The sequence below is a fragment of the Lissotriton helveticus genome, chromosome 8 (assembly GCF_964261635.1).
Source record: "Lissotriton helveticus chromosome 8, aLisHel1.1, whole genome shotgun sequence".
Taxonomy (NCBI): domain Eukaryota; kingdom Metazoa; phylum Chordata; class Amphibia; order Caudata; family Salamandridae; genus Lissotriton; species Lissotriton helveticus.
The window spans coordinates 696,986,539-697,005,735 of NC_136069.1; the positions used below are offsets into that span (position 1 = coordinate 696,986,539).

The 19,197-nt window shown below is 47.6% G+C and overlaps 1 protein-coding gene across 1 annotated transcript; it reads left to right on the forward strand.

Moving 5' to 3' along the window:
• The first annotated feature begins 3,063 nt into the window (after positions 1-3,063).
• LOC144771754 (zinc finger BED domain-containing protein 6-like) lies at positions 3,064-8,742 on the forward strand. The gene is made up of 2 exons (XM_078656053.1): positions 3,064-6,218; positions 8,478-8,742. The coding sequence occupies exon 1, from the start codon at positions 3,382-3,384 to the stop codon at positions 6,211-6,213; it is 2,832 nt and encodes a 943-aa protein (XP_078512179.1). The 5' UTR covers positions 3,064-3,381; the 3' UTR covers positions 6,214-6,218; positions 8,478-8,742.
• The last annotated feature ends 10,455 nt before the right edge of the window (positions 8,743-19,197 follow it).

Below are 19,197 nucleotides of genomic sequence, written 5' to 3' on the forward strand. Positions count from 1 at the left end.
TGTTTCTACTCTTGTTTTGCAGAGTAAGGAGGAAGGGCTCTTGAGTTTACAACTTCCTGTTCCTGTCCACCAGGCTCCTCCCAGTGCTTTGTCCATGTGGTGCTCACTTTCCTTTGGATTTTGAGCTGGAAGGATCACTTTCTGTCTGTGTTGGCTGCATTACTGATTTACCTTGGATTTAATGAGGACTTTTTGAATTGGAATTCTCTTTTTCAAGTAAGTTTGTGTAATGTATGAGTGATGTAGACTTGTGCTTGTTTGATTTGATTTTTTTTTTAACAACAGTATTCAATCCTGGAATGAAATTATTGATGGAGGCCTGTACTTTCATGAGGTCCCAAATTGTAATTTTTTTCTAACATTGCATTTTGTGGAATTTAAAATGTTTCTAATTTTTAAGCCAATATCTGACCCTAGTACCCCATGTAGTTAGTGTGTAGGCATGCATGAGTTCATTGTATTAACTTTCTGTGGTTGGCCTGGCCATGTGTTGGCGGCCATTTAATGTTTCCAGCCACTTTGCTCTTGCCATAGGCCTCCAACCTTGTGGCCTACTCTGGCAGTAGGCCATAGGTACTACTCATAGGGTCATGAAAGTTAATCAACTGTTTTTGTGGTGTACCCTTAATGTGAAAATCATGGATGGCTTGGATTGATATAGAAAATCTTATTTTTATGTGTGGGGTATTTCTGGTTTTGGGTGTGTTTAAACTTTAAATACTCTGTCAATTTCTGCCATTAGGTAACCCTAGGAATACAGCTTGGGTAGTTTTGGTAACTTCGCACCATGTGAGCACGTGAACTTACATTTTTTGTCTTGTTCGCGCACTCAATGTACTTGCTCGGGAACGCGAACACGACTTTTTATTCCGTTCGCGCTGCCGAACATGCCGATTTAGCATTCTCGCGGACAATATGTCCCGAGTTGCATAAAAGTTTCTCAAAAATGTTGCAGGTCTTTCTTGTGCACCTAAAAATTCCTCATTTATGTTATGTTCTCATTTTGGTAGTAGTTTTCTCTTTTTGGAGCATGGACCACTTCCATTTTCTCTCCTCTGTTATTTTTTTTTTTTTTTTGGGGTGGGGTGACCAATTTGGGCGGTGGTGTGGTGTGTCCATTTTCTGAAGCAAAGCATTGTCCCTTTGCCATAGGCATTATTGTCTGTCTTCTCTTTCTTGTCATGTTGTTGTTGGTGGCCAGGCCATGTGGTGGCGGCCATTTTGTGTATGCTTCCTTTGTGATTTATTTTGCCATGTTGTTGTTGGTGGCCAGGCCATGTGGTGGAGGCCATTTTGTAAAGTTGTCCATGTTGTTGTTGGTGGCCAGGCCCTATGGTGGTGATCTTTTTGTGTATGCTTCCTTTGTGATTTATTTTGCCATGTTGTTGTTGGTGGCCAGGCCATGTGGTGGAGGCCATTTTGTATATACATCCTTTGTGATTTTGCCATGTTGTTGTTGGTGGCCAGGCCATGTGGTGGCGGCCATTTTGTGTATGCTTCCTTTGTGATATATTTTGCCATGTTGTTGTTGGTGGCCAGGCCATGTGGTGGAGGCCATTTTGTGTATACATCCTTTGTGATTTTGCCATGTTGTTGTTGGTGGCCAGGCCCTATGTCGGCGGCCATTTTGTGTGTCCTTCCTTTGTGCTTTTGCCATAGGCATAGGCCTCCAACCTTGTGGCCTACTCTGGCAGTAGGCCATAGGTACTACTCATAGGGTCATGAAAGTTAATCAACTGTTTTTGTGGTGTACCCTTAATGTGAAAATCATGGATGGCTTGGATTGATATAGAAAATCTTATTTTTATGTGTGGGGTATTTCTGGTTTTGGGTGTGTTTAAACTTTAAATACTCTGTCAATTTCTGCCATTAGGTAACCCTAGGAATACAGCTTGGGTAGTTTTGGTAACTTCGCACCATGTGAGCACGTGAACTTACATTTTTTGTCGTGTTCGCGCACTCAATGTACTTGCTCGGGAACGCGAACACGACTTTTTATTCCGTTCGCGCTGCCGAACATGCCGATTTAGCATTCTCGCGGACAATATGTCCCGAGTTGCATAAAAGTTTCTCAAAAATGTTGCAGGTCTTTCTTGTGCACCCAAAAAAACAGAATTTGTCATTTGGTTGTTGTTTTGGGAGCCTGGGCAGGGGTTTCTTTGTATGTGTTTTTGCGGTGTTATGTTTACAACCTCTGTCTTAGCCATGGGCTATTTATTCCTTGCACATTAACCTGTCATGTGCAGCAGGCATCCTCGTTTTTCTGTCCATATTGGTATCTATAGGCCTGCTTGACTTTATTGGTTCTTTCTGGACTTCATGTGGCCTTTGAGCTGTGGTGCTGCTGGACTGGTATTATTAGTCTTCTGTTTTGTCTTTTATACATTGACCTGTGTGTCTTTCAATTGTTCATGTTGCCTTACTGCTTGTTTGACTGATGTTGTTCTGCCTTCTTTTACTTGTAGGTGCACAAAAAAGACTGAGGAGGTGCTGGTTGTTTTTTCATCCATCGCTCGTTCTACCGCCAGACGGACGTCCTTCAGTTGTACGCCACGTGTGGTGTGTGACTCATCTGACCAGACATCTCTGCAATTTGTGCTGCTGTGAGCTGACTGACATCAGAAGAAGATGGGCCCTAAGAAAGCTACCAGGTCCTCCACCACAAAGAAAGTTGCTGCGAAGAAGGAACAGCAGAAGGAAGTGTCACTTAAGTCTGGTATGGACCCCAAAACCTTTTTTGGCACCCCAAAAGGTACGCCTGCAGCAGCGGGGTCTGGGGTGCAAGCTGGGACCAGCACATCTGCATTAGTGGGGGCAAGCCAGCATCCCAGGGCCAAGCACATGATGAGGGTCGAAGAGGTAGCCAGCCTTCTGCTTGCGAGCAGTGATACTGAGCCAGAACTAAACTTATCGCTGTCTCAAAGTAGTACACAATCCACGCAAGATGGAAGTGCTCAACAACCACCGCCAGCAGTAGATGTTCAACAACCACAACCACCGCCCGCAATAGGAGTTGTTCACCCACAACCACAACCACTTCCCGCAACAGTTGTTGAACAACCACAACCACCGCCCGCAACAGTTGTTGTTGAAAAACCCCAGCCCGCAATAGTACTTCCTCAAGAACAACAACCACCATCTCCGCACCAAATAGTAGTAGTTGTTCCTCCCGAAGTCGGGGCAGTTCAGGAAGTAGAGCCTCCTTCCGAGCAAGAAGAAGAGGAAGCCACTTCTGTAGGTGATCTATTTCCTTTGAATTCACCAAGGGAAAGGAGGGTTAGTGCATCGAGTTCTTCGCAAAGCATCCCTTCCGATGACCTTGATACGGATTGGCAGCCACAACTATCTGCGCATTCAAAGGAGAGACATCCCAAGAAGACCATGCTAGGAAAAAGGAAGTTTCCAGGCAGGCTTGAACTTATGGAGGTCGATGTAGGTGAGCAGGATACTGCTGGTGATAAAGACGGGTCTGACACTGTCATCATCACAAGCGTTATTCCTGGTGCAGAGGATGTAGAGACAAACATTTTCACCCTATCCAGAAATGCTGCAATGACTGATGAGCAGGTACCACGCATAACTCCTACACACTCAACACCCACAGTAACACCAGCTCCAATTTTTTCAACAGCGAAGGCCCGGCAGCATCCGACATCCAGCAGAAGCGCCACTTCAACAGAAGGAGGTAGTGGCAGTACTAGGACTGAGCTGTCCCATAGTGAAATTCCACAATCCTCCAGTCCATCCGGCATTGGCAGTGGGTCCTCCTCTTCCTATGGCAGGAGACAAAAGTTTACCTCCCCAGTGTGGGACTTCTTTACGGTTCACCCAGTTCAGGAGAACATTGCTGTATGCACCATTTGTCATGCCAATGTTAGTCGTGGTAAGCTTGGTACAAACTATGGGACTGGAGGCCAAACGACCCATTTGAAAAAAACACACGTGATCAGGTGGGAGAACCACCTTGCAAGCTTAAAAAATGTTAGCACTCGTGTTGGTGGGGATACAGTGGTACAAGGTCCACTCATGGTTGATCAGGAGGTAGAAGAAGAGGGAGACGATGACCTTCTATCTAGGAGTGGTACACAATCGACCCCTGTCGCCAGCACTGGAGTGGTAAAGACCACATCCTCCGCATCTGCAACTTCTCAGTGGCACCAGAGTCAGCTGGAAACACCAAGGAGTGCAAAGTCTGCGATGCAAGGTGGTCCGTCTAGCACAACTCAAAGACATGCAAAGCAGCTTACCATTCCTAGCATGTTAAGGCAGGAGGGAAAGTACGAGCGGAACCACCCAGTAGCACGTTTATACAATGCCAAACTTGCGAAAATGTTAGCACTGGACCTTCTCCCATTTTCATTTGTTGAGGCTGTTGGATTTCTGGAATTAGTGGCAACCCTCTGCCCAAAATGGAACGTTCCCAGTCGCTACTATTTTGCCCGAGTGGCTGTTCCAGCACTACACCACGATGTGCTGGAATTGATTGGGAAAGCCTTACAACAGAGTGTTGTCCATTGTATCCACCTGACAACAGACATGTGGAGCAGTTGCGATGCTACAGATTTCATGTGCATCACCGCACACTGGATCTCTTTTGCAGGTGTTAAAGACAAGTTAACTTCAGGCCTCCGTGACGTTGCTGGAATTTTTAATGATACGCGCAGACATGCAACTATAGCCATGTTTGGTATGGACAAAAGTCATACTGCTGAAAACATTTTGTCTGACTTTAATGACAAGGTCTTTGAATGGCTGAAACCAAGAGGCCTTAAGATTGGTTTTGTTTCCACCGACAATGGCAGTAATGTAGTGAAGGCAATGAGAGAAGGACATTATTTCAGGGTACCCTGTTTGGCACACTGCATAAACTTAGTCGTGCAAGACTTTCTGAAAAATGAAGCCAAAGTCAGCAACATAATGGCCATCTGCAGAAGAATATGCACGCACTTTAACCATTCTTTCAAAGGACGGAAGCTGCTACGGGTCATTCAGCAAGAGCATAGGTTGCCAGTCAAAGCACTGATACAGGAGGTCCCAACACGTTGGAACTCAACTTATTTCATGCTTGAGCGTCTCTTTGAGCAGTACATCCCACTGAATGCTTATGTCATGTCAAGAAGATTAGGGGATCCTACTGTTAATCTTAAAGCCCTGACCATTGAGATGTGGCAGTGGGACCTCATTAAATGCATCACAGAGATGCTACAACCCTTTGAGGTCTTCACACGTGCAGTTAGCAGGGAGGACTGTACTATGGGCCAAGCCATCCCATTGTTGTACATGCTTGAGCAACAGGTGAAGGAGGTCTGTGAAACATACGAAGGTGACGAACAAAAAGTTGATGCATATACCTTAGCCAAGGGCTTAGTCAACCGCTTGTGTGAAAATGTAAGGCTCAACAATATTGTGTCAGGTGAACATTACATAACTGCAACAATCTTGGATCCACGGTACAAATTATTTGTCAGCAGTAACGAAGTAATTCCATTTTCAGATGAGGATGTTGACAAGTACAAAACTTCCATAGCTGCGGAAGCTAATGAGTTAGAAACTGAACGGCTGTTACTTAAAGGCCTGCCACTGCCAGCCCAGGCCAGTCCAAGTACTCCTGACGCAAGTTCTTCACAGCGTGAGAGCAGTGCGTCTGCTTTCCAGCAGGCACCAACAGTACCAAAAGCAGCACCTACACGATCTGATTCAGCAGACCCAACCAAAAGCATAACTGCTTTTTTTCTACAGAAAGGGATGGGTAAGTCCGTTGCTGTTGCAAAGGGAAAAGAGGACCAGCAAAGCCGAGCACCAATGAACATTGAGCGGATGGTTCAGGCCTATCTGGATGACACAACAGAGGTGTTCATGGAGCAAAGCCCATTGGTCTATTGGTATGAAAGAAGGAGACAGTGGCCAGTGCTGAGCAGGCTGGCGATAAAGTATCTGGCTTGTCCTGTAGCCAGTGTCTCCTCTGAGCGGGTTTTCAGTGCTGCTGGTGCCATTGTCACATCGAAAAGGACTAGTCTCTCCCCCAAAAGCGTGGAGCGGCTGACAATGATAAAAATGAATCAACGCTTCATACCACCAGACTATCAAGTACGTGAATCACCGCCGGATGAAGAAAGCGAGTGTGAAGAAGACGTCCTCACTACTGGGTTACATGACCTACTTCTGTCTGAACGCACAGAGTTTGAGGACGAGCTCCTCTTCCCTGACAACTAGGACAGGTATGTTAAAGGAATGATGCAATGCATTGCATAGGATTGTTTAGCCGACTCTGAGCAAATGTGCATGGAATTAAAGTATACTAGTAGTAACTTCAGACTCACGTGATGGGCAATTTTCCCATGTTATTTAATAATATAAATTATTTATGCACTTGTGACCCTACTACTACAGGTGCAGTCAGTACTTAATTTATCGTTCGTAGTGCATGTTCATGTTGCACAACGTACATTATTTGGTGAAACAGTCCCCCCTCCACCCCCCCAACAAACACAAATGAACTTCAAATGTTTTCTTGTGAAAATAATATCTTTGTTTTATTTTTATATTTTAATAATGATAATAGAAAAATAAAATATATAACAAATGTAACCCCCTGACCCAGAGCTGTCCCTACCCTCCCCTAACCCCAACCAAATTTCAACCCAAATGTACACCCCAACTCCCACATCCCACCCACCAACAAAAGGATTAAAAAAGGGGCAAAAAACAGGGTCCATTTCAAAGCCGGCGGGCTTTCAGGTGTTTGTCCACCAGTATCTTGACACGCTCCTCTAGACCGTCCTCCTGCTTCTTCCGCTCCTCCTCCAACTTCGCTACCCGGCGGAGAATCTTTGCCTTGAAATCACGGCACCTACACTTGCATGCATGTTGTTGTTGTTGTTGTTGTGGGGGGGCCGCCGAAGATGTAACAATGCGGCGGCGGGCGGCTGCCTGACCACGGCGACGTAGTCCTGCAGGCTTGGGGCCCGGGGCATTGGAAGAGGCAGCAGCTGCTGCCGCCGCCTCCTCCTCCTCCTCCTCGGCCTGATCCACCAGCCGGCGGTAGGCCTCTACAATTGCCTGCAGTTTCCGCTGCCGGGCCCGGACTGCCAACTCCTTCCTGGTTGGTTTTTGGGAAGGAGTAACTATAAAGAAAGAAACAGAATTGTTAATCCAAACTCCCCGCAAATCAAGAACACAACATTGATTCAACACATAGTGGGCGGCACAGTAGCACTAGCAAGCAAGCTGAGTACCAGAAATTGTGTTGCGTCTATCTTGAACATTCTACAGCCTCTATTAATTTTTCGGACTTTTTGTCACGGCTTTATGCCTGCCCTATTAGCATGGGTGTACTTCAACGGTCACACACATTAGAACGAACACCTGTCTTTTACATATCTCCTTTTGTTCCGGGAAGGCGGGAACACTCTCAAAGTAACATTAATTAACAGGGGGCAGCTAGTAGCACATGTCTAGTAAAGACTATAATACTTTATACCGCGCAACAAACCTTATTTGGTTTGTGTTTCACCAGCAACGACCCATGCACCCAGTCATCCCCTCCTTCCCTTGCCTTTGGGTTTGCCCAAAACACCGCTGCTGCTGAGACTATCCACTAACCACCGGTATTGGGTGTGTCTCCCAACCACGCTGGCAGCTGTGTTTTCCCCTTTACATGCTTTAACAACAACCCATGCATCCGACTGCTATCAGGCACTTGCATTACTGTAGTGGTAATGCTTAGCATGCTAATGACAAGTAAAGGTAACATCATATATTTTCCAGTAGAGTACAGTGAGAAAGTTTTCCCCTCCCACCAAGTAATGCAGATCACTATTGAATGTAACTTACCATCGCCCGCCGCTGTTGGCTCCCCCCCCACTGCTGCTGGTGTAGGTGCCTCTGTTCCTCCTGTCCCCGCCGGGAGCGCTGAAGCTGCGCCGCTGTCCCCGTCGGCACTGGTCGATGGTAAGGGTTCTGCACCTATAAAAATAAGTACGCCTTTTTAGATGGATGCACAGCCCCCTTTGTACTTGTTCACCAAGAATGGAGTTCTTCAAAACAGTTAAGTCCAACGTACGTAATCAGTATGAGTCCACATTGCATAGTACAGCAGAGTCACTACACATATTATTAGCATTCATTGTTATGGTATGGTACCCAAGCTCATCTCATCTGTCCTGCTACTCTAGTCCTTGGAAATTGGAAGTGAACTATGTAACCTTTGTACATCAATGTATCCAGTTTTGCGCATGTGTTAACTCGCAGCTTGTTGCGCAGTACGAGAAGACGCTCTGGGGCAACACATCATTGTTCAATGCATACACCTGAAGAGGTGGGAAAGTAAAAGGGCCCGTATTTAAGTTTTCTATGTGGATTGTGGGATAGAGTTTGCTTACAGGTTACAACTTCTTTTTAGCATGGCTGCATAAAACTGGCATAAATGTATTTAATACTGTCTAACGTGCACCACTTTTGTCATTATTTTTCGGCAGGTGAGAAGATTGCCTTCTACGAAGCGGACATTTCCATAGCTTACAAAAAAAGAGGAATATCTGACCAGTATACGTTGGTGAGAGGTCTCCGATAGTTGCCACATTTCCCTATTGTGCACTAGTAGCTGTACAAATGTTGATTACTTTATTATGCCTGTTTTAACTCTGGATTTTTTCTGGTGGGCCCTTCAACGTATTGGACGGAAGCACTTAAAAACATTGATGTTACTTACTTACTTCTAACAAAATAAAGCTTTTGAATGACCACTTTGACTCTGAAGTTTATTTTCAATGTCTGTTGTCTTAGAGACTCACACGAGTGAGTGAGCAAAAGGGGGTTTCTTAGGTAACGGTTTGTGTCCTAAAAGCATTCGGCATCTTGGTATTGGGGTTCAGGAGTGTGATTTGAACAATAGACCAATGACTCAGGCCATATAGGCTGACGTTCAGTGAATTGTGCGTTCCTCAGAGTTCTGTGACTGAGGTGTAAGTAAGGTCCAACCTGCCTATCAGTACCAACAACATCCAATTTTCGTGTGCATAGTTACATAGTTGTGTAATATGTATATAACTCCATAGGAGATAGAAGAATACCCACAAGACTAGTAGTGGTATACTAACGTTTACAAAAATACTAGACAAACATCATTCTGGATGCCTACTTGGTTGCTGTCAATTGACAAAGCACTGCAGACACATTACAGAGGAAAAAACAAGCACTGTTGGACTTACTGGGGACAGCAGCAGGATCCTCAGTAGAGGAGCTCTGTGTAACTGGTGGTTCACCCGCCGACTCGGTCCCTGTATTCTGCTTGCCCCTGGGTTCTGTGGTTCATGTAAAAATTAAAATAATAAACAAAGATAAAAACATTGAGTGATGTGAAACATAGACATCATTGCAAATCACACTGCTACAGTGGAACAGAGCCGGAGGCAACAAATCCATGCCAGGGGCCGCAACGCAAATATGTATCCATCCTTAGAGTATTATTAAATTAAGGATATCTATTGGTGCGGTGGCCCCTGAAGTTTGGTGCCCCTGTGCAGTTGCACAGCTTGCACATGCCCCCTAGAGCCGGCCCTGGCTGAGGTAAGAAGAACAAAGTAACGTTAGCATTCTTTGCAAGAAAAGGATTCCATTCATGCAGAAGAGAAGGCCGTGAAAAAAATGCTACAATATGCAAACAACGTACAATTATCCATCCACCGCTATTTCACTGACGGACAAAGGAAGGACAAGACTCTATTAATAGCATTAACTAACTTCAGTTCTCAGCAATAAAGAAAATCTCACATCAATAAACAGCAACAGCTAGCGCCAAGTTGAAACAACACGCAAGAGCCAGTGAAGAAGAAGAACACTGTCATACAATGACAGTAGATATACCGGAATACATCGCAAATGTAACTAGGGGCAACAGTCATCGCGTTACTTATTCAGCCAATATTTACAAAGATACAATAACAATATTTATACAACTATATATATATATATGTATATATATATATATATATATATAATCTATATGTATATAAATATATATATATATATATATATATATATATATATATATATATATATATATATATACACACTTTATTTTTGGGGTAGCCACTCACCAAGACCCACAACCTCCACACCAAGCAGGTCCAACAGGTCCTGCTCCCGGTCCAAAATGTCGGCCCAGCGGTGGGACAGCTGATGGTGGGTACGCCGGATACCGGAGCAGCGGAAGACTGCACGGCGCACCTTCGCCCACCGCCGGAGACGCTCTTCAATGCGCTGGTATCCGGAGCCGGGCCTGCCGCCTGCTGCCAAAGTCAAGGGGAGGTGACGTTGGATAAAAAAGACCAGGGCGGCCACCTCCTCCTCCCCAAAAAGTTGGCGGGGCGTCACTCCTGCCGGGCGCATTCTGCCGCAAGGCAGCCTGGTTTTTTTAGGCACAGCCGCCTTGCCCTTTGAGCCGCCGATTCTGCTGGCACCCTTCAGCATGGTTCTGGGTGGAGGGGAGAAGGAAAGTTGAAGACAAAAAGGTTAGGGGAAGAAAGAAGAAAGATAAAAGAAGGAAGTAATATAAAACAAGAGAAAAGTTGCAAAAAAAGTGGTAAAAGTAAAAATAAAATGAGAAATATAAACCTAGGCACAGACAGAAATAGGTAAGAAGTAAAGAAAGTTAGAAAAACTAAGGGAAAAGACCAGGATGGAAGAGATAGGAGTGAGATGCTGAAGTAGGCCCAAAACCATAGCCAGAGTGTGAAATCGAAGATGGCTCTGCCCGTCGCGACCGCCGCGGTAAGTTCGCGCGATATTTGACGCGATCACGCACTTTGGCAGTGCGAACGAGAAGATGAGTTCCCGAACATGTCTAACACAACGCGAACACGTTACTTGTGACCCGGAACCGGAAATAAGGGAACGCAAGCGGGCGGGACAAACCTCATTGAGTAACTTAGCGCGCTAGCTATTGCGAGCATGCAGGCAGCGCCCCGAACACGCGCACCGCGCTCCCGAAGACGAAAAACGGCGCGCGAACGGGTCTAGCAAGCTACTACGCATGTCCGCGGAGCTACACGTAGCTCGCGGAGTGCAAGTGCGTCTTCGCGTAGCTTCGCGGAGTGCGGCTACGCGAACTACGCCCAGGGTTAGTCCTAAATCCATCGGTTTTCTGCTCACCATGCCATTCCAGTTTGAACCCAACCATATGTAAATCAGTCTTGTCCCTGCGCCCTATGGGAAAAACCCAGCCCGAACTGCCAGGCCAGGTCCTCCCTGGACTGGAAACAAGCATCCTAGGACCGGTTTTAGGATTTCAGCCCTCATCTCAGCCAGGGTAGCTTGACTCCAGCGGCATGGAAAGCACGGGACCCAGGTCTGAGCATATCCGTCCCACTCGGTGTGACAAATGCAAAAAGAGTAATTGATGTGCAGAATGCAGAACAATGTCATACATTCAACCAGTACAGAGATCTGGGCCTAAATCCATCTTTTTTTGCTCACCATGCCATTCCAGTTTGGAGTCAGCCATATGCAAATCAGTCTTGAACCTGCGCCCAATGAGAACAGTTCAGCCCGAACTACCAGGCAAGGTCCTCCCTTGACTGGAAACAAGCATCCTAGGACCGGTTTCGGGATTTCAGCCCTCATCTCAGCCAGGATAGCTTGACTTCAGTGGCATGGAGGGCACGGGAACCACGCCTGGGCATACCTGTCCCACTTGATGTGACAAATGCAAAAAGAAAAATGATGGACAGAATGCAGAACAATTTCATACATTCACCCAGTACAGTTATCTGGGCCTGAATCCATCGTTATTTTTCTCCCCATGACATTCCAGTTTAGACCCAGCCATATGCAAATCAGTCTTGACCCTGCGCCCAATGGGAAAAGTCCAGCCCAAACTGCCAGGCCAGGTCCTCCCTGGACTGGAAACAAGGATCTTAGGACCGGTTTCATCTTTTCAGCACTCATCAGCCAGTATAACATGACTCCAGTGGCAGGGAGAAAACGGGACCCATGTCTGGGCATACCAGTCTCCCTCGGGTTGACAAATGCAAAAAGAACAATTGATGGACAAAATGCAGAATAATTTCATACATTCACCAAGTACAGAGAGAGATCTGGGCCTAAATTGATCATGTTTTGCTCTCCATGCCACTCCAGTTTGGACTCAGGCATATGCAAATCAGTCTTGACCCTCCGCCCAATGGGAAGAGTCCAGCCTGAACTTCCATGACAGATCCTCCCTGAAATGGAAGCAAGCATTCTAGGCCCGGTCTCGTGCTTTCAGCCCTCATCAGCCAGGATAGCTTGACTCCAGTGGTATGGAGAGCACGGGACCCACGCGTGCGCGTACCCGTCCCACTCGGGTGACGTATGCAAAAAGAACAATTGATGCAAAACAATGGCATACATTCACCCAGTACAGAGATATTAGCCTAAATCCATAGTTTTTTTGCGCACCATGCCATTCCAGTTTGAACCCAGCCATATGTAAATCAGTCTTGACCCTGCGCCCAGTGGGAACAGTCCAGCCCGAACTGCCAGGCCAGGCACTCCCTGGACTGCAAAAAGCCTCCTAGGATCGGTTTCAGGATTTTAGCCCTCATCTCCGCCAGGATAGCTTGACTCCAGTGGTATGGAAAGCACAGGACCCAGGTCTGGGCATAACCGTCCCGCTCGGTTTGACAAATTGTTGGACTTGGCCCTTCTGGCAGATTCACCCCTAAACTTTTTGCCTTTTAATATTACATAATATTAGTGATTTCTGGTCTTTGCGCACTTTGACACTGTGTCCCAGTGTAAAGTGCGTGCACTCTCTGAGTGCATGTGTGAGACTAGCCTGCCCTCCTATAGGAATGCATGGAAGATATGTGTGTCCATGGTAGTTCCTGATGAGTGGGGAGAGCAGGGTCGAGTTTGGTATGTGTGAACTCGTGAGATTAAATGCTGCGTGATGATGAGTGCAGATTTATTGTGTCTAGTGTGGAAGTGCCACTTCTACAAGTTGGCATGTCTGTGCAGTAAATGTGAATTGACTGTCTGGCTTGTGATTTGCTGAAGCTGGCTGATGTGCCTTGCTCCAGGAGTCATTATCATAGAACAATGGTCCTTGACAAGAGAGAATGTACCAACTGAATAATTATAGGCCACAATATGCACTATAATACGTAAGGTGTCCAGCCGGACCCTAGAATTTAATCAATGAAAATAATGCAAGACAATAACAACACAGCAATTATGAAGTGGGACACAAGCCTGTATCCACAGCATACAACCGGACTAGACAAACAAGGGGGTAAAAGGTTCATCAGGCAATATTTCTTTTGTGAGAAGCTAGTACATATGGAACCTAATATCCTAGCTTTTCTCATGTAGTAGAAACATAATTATGTTGCACAATGGAGAACTGGTGTTTAAACTACATTTACTGTCGACGGCGTTTCGATCCTATAAAAATAAAGGATCATCATCAGGACAATCAATGTACTGCCTGGAAATGCGAGCCTGTAATCAAAATTGGGGAAACAAAAAACAAGGGACATTTGTTTAGACTCTCACCTCTACATTAATTGCATTGCATCACCGATTGCAAACCATGCCTTAAGGTGACAACCTGCCATACGTGTTCGTGAGTTCCTTGTCGGGTGACATTCACACTGGAATGCAGTGATTGTGACAATGAGATGAACAAACACTCTATGTGGTACTAAGTGAGTCGCGGGGTGAGAGGAGAGTGTGTCTCGCTAAAATGCCACAACAAGAGAATTCATCAATTTACTAAGAGGCACGTGGAACCCAAGGATCCAGGGTGATGAAGGGCTGGATGCAGAGAGCAGGGAACTAAAACAGGCAGTACGGCGCGGTGTGGGTGAAGGGGCTATGAGGGAGAAGGGGGTGTTGGAGCTCAATTAAAAGTGACATGGCTGACGAGGGTAACCAATAGGGGCAAGGAGCTTACCACGTATTAAGATCGTGCTATGCCCAGAGAGCAAGGGCTATGTAGGGGTCCAAGCGAGGTCGGAACCTGTGGAGTTAATAAAGGGGGAGGATGGTGAACCCACTGCTGCGGGAAGAAGGGGAGTTGAGTGGGGTTGACTCTGGAGCAGCTTACCTGTAACACAGGTGTGGAGATAGGCACCGGAGATGGTGGAAGTCTATGATGGGACTGTGGGGGCCGGACCTGAAGCTCATACTGGTTCAGGGGGCTGACGATATGTGAAACGTGGCTGGTCCACAAGAGGACGAAACCTATGGATGGATTAAGGGAAGGGGGTAAACCCATCGAAGTAGGAGGAGGAAGCCTTGTGTCGGGTACAACCTTGAGCCGCTTACCTAATGCTCTGTGGGAAATATAGGAGCCGGAGGACGTGGAAGCTGTAGTGGGAGCGCCAGGACCGGACCTATAGAGATAATTGGAGTGAGTCATGGAGGGCAACCAGGAGAACCCATGCTGCGGAGGTGTAGCAGTGGGGAGAGACTTACCTTAGTGTTCTCTATGGAACCTATTGATGGGGTTAGCGGTCCGATTCGCAAGGGAAGTTGTAGGTATCGATCTGTTGTTGGCCTATAATGAGGCCAGACCTGTAGAGGATAAGGAGTTAAGCCACGGGAACTGACCAGGCATGAGTTGTGCAACGGAAGAATGGCAGGAGAGGGCGCTTACCTTCGTGTTCTAAGTGGAACATCCAAGGCGTCTGCTGGGCACAATGGCGCTAGTCAGAGAAGGGCTGCTCAGCGTGCAAGATTAATTAGAACGGGCGGCCATGATGAGGGAGGCGGAATTAACGTGAGTCAAACCTGTGGCGGCCATTTTGAGATGGGCAACCAAGTGAACACCGGAGACGGCCATCTTGTTGTGGGGTAGAAGGTACAGTTCTGTGAAGGATTGTAAGCTACATTATATACAATATTATGACGCAGTGAGGGTGAGTAAATACGGCGCAGTGAGGGTGACTGGATAGTATATAGTGCACATACATAATTCAGGGAAGTTGTCTGTGTGACAAGACATTGCAACTTGTACATATCAACAGTATTAGCAGAACTTGGCAAGATACGATGACAACAGTAGGAACATACATAGGAGTCAGACCAGGACTAGAGAAGAGAGGTCCAATCCTCACTGCGATTTAGTCCATTTCTGATACTATCCATGAGAAGAATTAGTTTCAATTCCTCCCTGTTGAGCAAATGGTCAATGTCTCCTCCACGTGGTGGCAATTTTACAGATTTTAGGACAGTCCATTTCAGATCAGTGTCAGTGTGTCCTTTCTCTGTAAAGTGGTCCACCAAGGAAGTTTTAGGGGTCTTGCAACGGATTCTGCTGCGATGCTGGCCGATCCTGGATTTTACTTTTTGCTTGGTTTGGCCCACATATACAAGCCTACATGGGCACTGGATCAGATAAATCACATCACTGCTGTTACAATTTGTAATGGATTTACAATTAATGGTTACATTATTAAAAGTAAACGATTTACCTTCCAAAGTAAGTTGCAAATGTTACAGGACCCACATTTCGCATGCCCCACCAATAGAATAGAGTTCCAAATGGAGTCTAGCGTGTCACGCGCGGGGGGGGCTGGGTAGCGCGGCCCTAACCAGATGGTCTCCTAAATTAGAGTTTTCTTAAATGCAAATAGAGGACGTTCGATCTGCAAGTTGCCAGCATTGAGTATGGGCCAATGTTTGATTATACTCTTTTTTTAGGGCATTAGAAACTGGTGAGAATGTGGTTACACATGCTATTCTAGAGTTCAAATCTTTTTCGTTGGGGCAAAGGAAAGCCTCCCTTGGACAGTACCAAGCACGCTTGAGTGCTCTCCTGACCTGTCTATTAGGGTACCCCTTATCCTTAAGTTTGTTAGACAGGACCATGGCTTCCCTGAAGTAATCCTCCTTTTCGAAGCAATTGCGTCTAATGCGGAGGAATTGGGAATAAGGTAGAGAATCCCTAAGGGCCCTGTGGTGATTGCTATTATAGCTTAAGAGTGTATTCCTCTCAGTAGGCTTGCGGTATAATTTGGTGTGTAATGCACCTTCAGATTCATAAATATTGAGATCCAGGAAGGGAATTGAGTGTGCATCTATAGTACTGGTGAATGTAAGTCCACAGCAGTTATTATTGAGCCAATGGATGAACTGATTAAAGCTGTCAAGATCGTTATTCCAGATTAGAAAAATATCATCTATTTAACGCCTCCAGTTAGCAATGTCAGACGAAAAGGGGTTGGAAGGAGTCAGTATGGTGTTGGTCTCGATTTTGTCCATAAAGAGTATGACTAGGTTGGGGGCAAAAATAGCCCCCATTGATGTACCCTTCACCTGTTGGTAATACTTTTGGTCAAAGGAGAAAAAGTTTCTCGTTAAGCAAATCTCCAGTAATTGGAAGATGAAAACAGAGGGTACCCGGTGTGGTCTGGGACTAGTTTCAAGAATGTCTCTTATGAATAGGAGGGCTGCAGTCTGGGGGATGTTCGTGTATAAGGACTCAATGTCCATAGTACACAAAAGCTGGTCCCCCACTGAAAACGGTGTTTCTTCAATCAGGTTCACCATGGCCAAACTGTCCCTGATATAGCATTGTGTGACAGGTACGTATTCTTTAATAAAGAAATTCACATACTGTCCAAGGGGCTCAAGAATGGAACCACAACCGGACACGATGGGCCTGCCCGGCTGGTTAGTGACACTCTTGTGCACCTTGGGAAGCGTGTAAATAACCGGCATTCTTAGAGTTGATGAACCCCAGCTCCAAAGCCTCTGTGGTGATTTTAAGGATACGACTCTGAAGGTCCTTGGTGGGGTTGGTAGGGAGCCTCATGTAGTGATCGGTGTTAGCTAGCTGTCTTAGGATTTCTGCAGTGTATGCGTCTCTATTTTGTAGCACAATGCCACCGCCTTTGACCAGGGTCAGTGTTTTTCAATGATTGGATAGCTTTCTTTTCCTCTATTGGTAGGTTAGTCAGGAGTCAGGATGGGTCTTCCTCATTGGTGAATGGAGAGATCTGCATCTTGATGGGAGGGAGGAGTGCACCTGGGACCTGAATAGGTCTGGGCCTTCCCTCCACAATGATGGCCCCACCCCCTGTGGTGTGTCTGATGTCCCTGACCCATCCTGTGAATAGGCAGAGGGGCTGAGCAAAACAAAGTGCTCAAGAACCAGTTGCATCTGGTTCGCCCCTTGCCTGCACCTTTGTATACAAAGGATTTCTCAGTATAAAAGAGGGGCTGTGACCCCATGAAAATGTTTGTTTCCTGACTCGAATCTACCAGGGGTGTCCTGCTGCTGGGGCCCAGGGGAAGGCTTGCCTCCCTGGGCCCTGCCCCGCCCCTGGATTGCTGGAGGACTTCTGCTTGGGGCCCCTTCTGCCTGGCCTGAGGATGGCTGGGAGACTTGCCTTGCCCTGAAAACCTTGTTCTGTGTTGCCCTGGGAGGACCTTGTTGCTGGGACCCCTTTTTGCTTTAGGGGGGTCCTTCTTTGGGGGCGTTGTAGTTGCTGTGCCCCCAGCACCTTGTAAGCGCTTTATCTTTCATGTATGGGCAGAGTGCTGCCATTTTCCCTCGGGGGGAAGCGCTCCTGCCCTTTTGTTGCACTGCGGGTGGCCAGACCGCTTACTTAATCATTTAAGGGTGCCCCCCCATTTTATATGCGCCTTAGCGGGTTGCCCACCCCGCTTCTACGTTTGGTTTGCGTACCGAGGGTGCCCATCCCCAATTGTCCGATGCAAAATCACCGCCGCAGCCCTCGCGGCGAAAACGGAAGTCAGGCAGCCATCTGCCTGGCGGCGGGAGGGACTTCTGGTTCCAGAGAGGAAGTCCCGCGCACACCCCGGCAGCCAGAAAGAGACAGGGAGAGCCTCACGGGCTCCTTTGCTAAAGTCCCGGTCCCGAGATGAGGGACCCGGTGAAGATGCGCCTGAGTCTGCCTAGTGGGGCTCCCAGGAGTGAGGGGAGCCCCAGAGCACCGCCAATGTCCCAAGGGAGGAGACGACACTGGCGCAAGGAGAGCCCAGGTGAGTGGGGCTCACAGTGCTTCGTCACAGTGGCCCCGTGTGTGCAGCAGGCCGCTCCAACATAGAGATGGTGGCCGAGAGGGCCCCGCGAGGGTCCCACGGGCCATGGCCACATCGGGGCGCTTTGTTGGCGCCCAGGCGGCCCCGCTTGCGAGAGGGTCGCCGTCTGGACCTGCTCCATAGAGGTCGCTCCCTCGCTCTCTGCCTAACCTACCTACGCCTTGAGCCTTGCTGACCTCATCGCCTGCCTGCCCTGATACAGCGCTGCCTGCCCTGATACAGCGCTGCCTGCCCTGACACAGCGCTGCCTGCCCTGATACAGCGCCTGAACTGCACATAGCGCCTGGTATCGTTAGGATCTCATATTAATTATTAATCATTGGCCTTGCATAGCGGCGATTTTTAAAACAGCCTAAAAGTGTTTCTGTGTATTCTGTGCAACTTTACCTCTGCTCGCACTCCGGCTGTGCCCCGGTTTCGATTTCGGCCATTTGGTTGTGGTGTTTACTTGTGGCCCGTGTCTCCTCCCCGCTCCCGCCTCCCTGCCGACCCTCCCACCCACTGGTAGAGTAAACTCCCCGTCCTCTCTCTCTCTGTGACCGTCTGGACCTGCTCCATAGAGGTCGCTCCCTCGCTCTCTGCCTAACCTACCTACGCCTTGAGCCTTGCTGACCTCATCGCCTGCCTGCCCTGATACAGCGCTGCCTGCCCTGATACAGCGCTGCCTGCCCTGACACAGCGCTGCCTGCCCTGATACAGCGCCTGAACTGCACATAGCGCCTGGTATCGTTAGGATCTCATATTAATTATTAATCATTGGCCTTGCATAGCGGCGATTTTTAAAACAGCCTAAAAGTGTTTCTGTGTATTCTGTGCAACTTTACCTCTGCTCGCACTCCGGCTGTGCCCCGGTTTCGATTTCGGCCATTTGGTTGTGGTGTTTACTTGTGGCCCGTGTCTCCTCCCCGCTCCCGCCTCCCTGCCGACCCTCCCACGCTCCGCCCCCCTCCACTCTCCATTTATGACAGATGTACCAACGCGCAGCGTCCACGCGCTACGGCCACGCCGAAGGTGCGCCAAAGTTAAGCCCGTCTACGCCCGTCCGCGCCTGGACCGCGCCCAGTGCCAAACCCCCTGGTCCCCGCATCACCCACCCCTCCCGCTTTACATATGACACCTCCACCCTCTTAGCACTTAACCCCG